Source organism: Strongylocentrotus purpuratus, unplaced genomic scaffold (assembly GCF_000002235.5).
Source record: "Strongylocentrotus purpuratus isolate Spur 01 unplaced genomic scaffold, Spur_5.0 spur5_scaffold_12, whole genome shotgun sequence".
Taxonomy (NCBI): domain Eukaryota; kingdom Metazoa; phylum Echinodermata; class Echinoidea; order Camarodonta; family Strongylocentrotidae; genus Strongylocentrotus; species Strongylocentrotus purpuratus.
This window is the reverse complement of record NW_022145597.1, coordinates 26,847,507-26,853,459: the sequence shown is the minus strand read 5'-3', so window position 1 is coordinate 26,853,459 and position 5,953 is coordinate 26,847,507. Positions and strand designations below refer to the sequence as shown.

The window sequence follows — 5,953 nt, the reverse complement described above, 5'->3', positions numbered from 1 at the left end:
TTCCAAAGACTTTTTCAGCGCAGACAATGATTGTATTCGTGACTTTTACGAAACAAAAGGTGTACGTGAAAACAGCTTCGAGTTATTACCAATCAGTGAACAATTTGTTTTCAAAGATTTACGTAAGTTGAATGTATCAAAAAGTACTGGGTTAGACTTGATTCCAGCTAAATTTCTAAAAGATGGTGCGAAGGTTTTATTTAAGCCTCTAAGTTACTTAATGAACCTATCTATCTTGACGAGTACTTTTCCAGAGGATATGAAAATAGCAAAAGTGACTCCACTTTATAAAAAGAAAGATAAAACTGATGTTAGCAACTATAGACCTATTAGTGTTTTAAGCGTAGCATCAAAGATTCTAGAAAAATCGGTCTGTGTTCAAATTGAAAGATACTTCAAAGAAAATGATATAATTTATGAATTTAAATCTGGTTTTCGACATGATTATTCGACTGAAACATGTCTAATTCATTTGACTGATTATTTGAGGAGAGAAACTTCCGAAGGGCGCTTTGTTGGTATGGTGCTCCTTGATCTGCAAAAAGCTTTTGATACAGTTAATCATTGCGTCTTATTGAAGAAGTTACAACTAATGGGTTTTGATAAGGCAAGTTTAGATTGGTTTAGATCCTACTTATCTAATCGGCACCAAGTAGTGGACATTCATGATATTCGTTCCAAACTAATGCCTATAACATGCGGTGTTCCTCAGGGAAGCATTTTAGGCCCAATTCTATTTTCAAGTTATATAAATGATATGTGCATTTGTATAAAAGACTTCAACTATTATTGTACGCAGATGACAGCGTACTCTATTCAAATCCTGACCCTAAATATATTGAGGAAAAGCTCAGTTAACAGCTGTCTACGTGTGTCGATTGGATGACTGATAATAAGCTTTCTTTACACTTGGGAAAAACAGAAAGCATTTTATTTTGTTCTAAAAGTAGTTCTAAAAAGTCATTTGAATTCAAAGTGACACACAATAATCAAGCAATCAAGAGAAAAGAGTCTGTGAAGTATTTAGGCATTGAGTTGGCTAGCGCAATTTCATTTTCATCTTTGTACAGATATCAAAGTTGTATGGATTTAAAAGCAAGACGTACACCCTGTTTTGCTCTTATTCAATGTTTATTTGACTATGCTAACCCTGCATGGTATAGTAACATAAACAAGTCAGATCAAAAGAAGTTGAAGATTATACAGAACAAAATGGTGAGATTTATCAACTGTTCTGGTCCAAGAACTCATGTTGGCTACAGCGAACTTTCTAAAGCTGGTTTTCTTGAAGTCGACCAAAGATCAAAACAACTCGTATTGCATCACGTGCATAAAATATCATACTAGGTCGAATCATTATATTCGATCCAACTTCGATCTTGTTACTGACGTACATGATTATAATACAAGAAATAGACGATTCAACTTTAACTTACCAGAAAGAGTAGGTAGTATTGGAAGTTCGTTTTATCACAATGCCATAAAACATTGGAATTCCCTTTCCAATGGTGTAAAAAAAAAGGAAACTATGATCATTCTAAGAGGAAATTAAAGGAATACCTAATACTTGACAGTCAGAGAAGAGAAGTGAATGACATGTTATATGATTGAAATTTTTATTCTTCTGTCGGTTCATACTTTTTCATGTATATACTTATGTTTTCGTACGTTATAGAAATTCTACAAATTCATCATTATTTTTCTCTTCTTCCTTCTCCTCTTTTTCTTCTTCTCCTTCATCTTTTTCTTCTTGTACTGAATATCATTTCTATCATCAGTTTAATGTTGTTATTATTATTATTATCTTTAATAAGTAGTTCTTTTAATTTTCTTATCTGTCTGTAAATATTACTATTTTAACTTATTAATTTTATACATGTCTGTAAGGGACCCCACTGGAAATAAGCTCTCGAGCTTTCGTGGGTTATCCTGTTCAAGCTGACTTTTTTTGATCTGTTATTATTGTATATTGTTGTATGTTGGAAGCTTGTCGACTAAAAATCAATCAATCAATCAATCATAGAGAATTCCCAAAAGAATAACTGCCTTTTGTTTCTTACTAGCGACTCCAATGTTAGACTTAACCAATAATACTCGACTAGTCTTGCTTCAGTCCTTTCCTACAAATTTGTTACTAGACTCAGTTTCAGACTTTACCAAATAAATTTGTCTTCTTCAAAAATCAAATTGTCCATCAAATTAAGAACATAAATTTAGTCTTGCTTTAAGACTCTATGAATAAATGTTCTTCTCTGTGCTAGTCTTTTACTCAGACCCTAAAATCAATATAATTAGTCTTAACAAACTCCATAAATGTCTAGATTATGACTTTCTGCCATAAACAAAGGTTCCATAAACCTCCAGTTCCTTAGAGTTCAAATGAGGTCATTTAAATGAGTTCAAAATCTCATACTTAAACTGTCAAAATGTAAATTACCATAAATGTTCTTGGCTCCTTGGCTGGGAATTACACTTGGTCTTCTTGCGGAACTAATAAAACCAATTTGTGAATTGGGCGGTCAAGGTAATGGAGAGTTTCGCTTTCCCTGTCTATTCAGTTCTGGATCACCCACTGTGATCTTCACCTTGTGGACATGGCCATCTTCAGACGCGAACACTTGAGCGATTCTTCTCAGCGGCCACAAGTTTCTAGGAATGTTATCATTCTTCGTCGGCACGATGTCGTCTACCTTCATGTTGCTCTGTGGCTTCGTCCATTTCTGCCATGACTGTAGTTGGCTCAGGAATTCTTTCCTCCATCGAGACCAGAACTTGTTGGCTAAGTGTTGTACTCTTCTCCAGCGTTTCTTGGCGTACACATCTTCTAGTGGAAAGTTACCTGGCGGCGGTAATATCACCCTTGATTTCTGAGTCAACATGTGATCTGGAGTTAGCGGTTCTAGATGAGTCGGCTCATCAAATGAACCCTCTGCTCGCTTTAATCGTCCTCCAACCCGTAGAACTCCCCTTTCCATTTTCATCTTGTCTGTCAGTGGATCATCCCAGTCAGCACCTTCTCTGCACAATTCCTTAACACTCTGTCTGCTTCTCAATGTCACTGGAGCAATCAGTCCAAGCAGGCGCGCCGGAAGCAGTTTGGGATTGGGGGGGCAAACATTCCAGGGGGCTCACCTTCCAGGGGCAGTGACGTAATGAGAAAAAAAGTTCGGAGGGGGGGGGGGGCAGACGAAAAATCTGCATCACCACCAGTCTTACACGTTACATGCAGGTCCCGCGGAACGTTTTTCAAAGTGGAGTATTATCGATCAGGTAGAGCGTAAATTGGCGTGGGGTCCAGGGCATGAGCCTCGGTAGGGGGTCAAGGGGCTGAGCCCCCGGAAGCTCAGGGGTTTTAGGTAATTAATTACGGTTAGATGAGCATCCAGGGGCCCTCTTTAAGGCCATTGACGTGTTCCAAGGGAGGGGGGGGGGGAGCCACCAGAAGCTCAGAGGTTTTAATATTTAACGACGGTCAGATGAGCATCCAGGGGCCGTCTTAGGGCCCTTGGTGGGGTCCAGGGGGCAGAGCCCCCGGTAGCTCAGGGGTTTTAGGTATTTAATTACGGTCAGATGAGCATCCATGGGCCTGCCTTAGGGCCCTTGGTGGGGTCCAGGGGGCGGAGCCCCCGGAAGCTCAGGGGTTTTAGGTATTTAATTAAGGTCAGATGAGCATCCAGGGGACCGCCTTAGGGCCCTTGGTGGGATCGGAAGCTCAGGGGTTTTAGGTATTTAATAACGGTCAGATGAGCATCCAGGGGCCCGCCTTAGGGCCCTTGGTGGGGTTCCAGGGGGCAGAGCTACCGGAAGCTCAGGGGTTTTACGTATTTAATTACGGTCAGATGAGCATCCAGGGGCCCGCCTTAGGGCCCTTGGTGGGGTCCAGGGGGCAGAGCCCCCGGAAGCTCTGTGGTTTTAGGTATTTAATTACGGTCAGATGAGCATCCAGGGGCCCGCCTTAGATCCCTTGGTAGGGTCCAGGGGGCAGAGCCCCTGGAAGCTCGGGGGGTTTGAGGTATTTAATTACGGTCAGATGAGCATCCAGGGGCCCGCCTTAGGTCTCTTGGTGGGGTCCGGGGGCGGAGCCCCCGCAAGCTCTGGGGTTTTAAGCATTTAATTACGGTCAGATGAGCATTTTTTATACCTTATTTGTGACATTGGCAGGTCATTTATTTTTTTCTCCGTCTTTCTTTCTTTTTCTCTTTAACATACTTTTTCATAAAGGAGTGGGGGGGGGGGGGGGGGCTCGAGCCTTGCCACTTTGCAGACCATGACATAAAGGCTTCTAAATAAGCGTATTTTCGCCTAACTGTAATTTGGGAATTTCTTATTTTCCAACAAACGCATAAAAAGGTATGACTTACAAAAAAATGGAGAAAAAATGCCGGAAAATCATGTCACAACATCAACATTTGTAAATCACTTGTTTCGAATAAGAAATACACCACCCCCCCCCCCCCCCTCCCCATCAGTACGCCAGCGTTCAGGGGCTCATGTCTTCTCGCCCCTATTACAAAAAAACGGACACGCTTTCCCATTCTCGCACAATATGTCCACGATATATGCGCGTATCGCTATTATAGAGACCTCCATTGATAAATACCGTGTAGGTGACATGCGCAATGTTTATGAAATTTAATTCCTGTGAACTTTCCTTTTTCTTTGAATGGAATTGTATATGTGATTTAATTCAGGTTTTTATTATTGTTACGTTCTTTTGGATTAAAAATACAAACCATGTTTACTCCTTTACTGTTTTGTTTTTTTTGGAGGGGGGGGGCGTTTTGGGGGGGCAAAAATGCGTTTTGCCCCCCCCACTTTTTTGACTGGGGGGGCAACTGCCCCCCCTGCCCCCCCCACTTCCGGCGCCTATGAGTCCAAGAGGATCGTAGAGTGACATCACTGTTGAAAGCACTCCTCTTCTGGTGCATGGCTTGTCAGCTAATGATTTGCAAAAGTTGAAGGAATCTGATTCTATGCTCCACTGCAGACCTAGGGCTCGTTCAATCGGCAGCTCATCAGGCAGTACGTTGAGTTCTTTCACTCTTGGCCCGTTCTTCCATAGACACTGCCTGTATTACCTTTCTTGAGTTGGAAACTATCTTGTGCAGGTGCAGTTTTCCTTCCTTGCAGAGCACTCTAGTCTGTGTGATCAGTCGACTGACTCTGCTGATGTGGGAACAGAGATCAGACCATCGTCAATGTTGAAGTCACTGTGTACGAAGTTACTGCAGCTTCACTGTACTTGTCTTTGTGGTCAGTTGCAGTTTTCTTTAGTCCATGATTCGAATACCCTGGTGATGAGGCAGCTCCAAACAAGTGTGCCTTCCTTCTATAGTGATGAACTGGTTGCTGGTAATCACCATCGGGCCACCACACATCACGTATGAAGGCTAACCTTTCCATCCAGAATCTGCACAAGACACCAGCCAGTGCATTTGTCATTTCCGGTCCTGTCATCGAATGTTCGTTCAACGATCCTCCTTTATACTGAACACTACAGTCAAAGACGACTCGCAGTTTGGTTGGTTGTTAAACGATGTGATGTGGAATGTTCATTTCATTTCATTTATTTAACCAGTATAAAAACAATTTACAATGGAAATACAATATACAATATACAATATAATGGTTAGGACCCCTAAGAAGCAGAAATCTGCTTGTAATCGGCTAAATCGGGGCCCTGCAAACAAAAAATAACAAGATAATGCACATAAATTAACAATACAAAGTAAAGGACTTAAATAATACAAGTACGCATCCGTACATCAACACACACGCACGTTCATAAAGGTTACAGAGAAAGAATAGAAGGAAGCGAACCCAATAAACAAAATCACGTGAAAATCACGTCAATATCAAGGTATCGACTTGAGGAGAGTTACGTTCTTCAAACACCGGACATTTACGTAAATGTGTTAATACGTTTTTTGCATTAGGTAACTTAAAACACACG

The 5,953-nt window shown here is 41.2% G+C and overlaps 1 protein-coding gene across 1 annotated transcript; it reads right to left on the bottom strand.

Annotated features, from left to right (window-relative positions):
* Positions 1–2,519: 2,519 nt before the first annotated feature.
* LOC115922501 lies at positions 2,520–5,038 on the bottom strand. The gene is made up of 2 exons (XM_030981453.1): positions 4,880–5,038; positions 2,520–3,077 (listed from the first exon to the last, which is right to left on the bottom strand). The coding sequence occupies exons 1-2, from the start codon at positions 4,895–4,897 to the stop codon at positions 2,520–2,522; spliced, it is 576 nt and encodes a 191-aa protein (XP_030837313.1). The 5' UTR covers positions 4,898–5,038.
* Between the last annotated feature and the right edge of the window lie 915 nt (positions 5,039–5,953).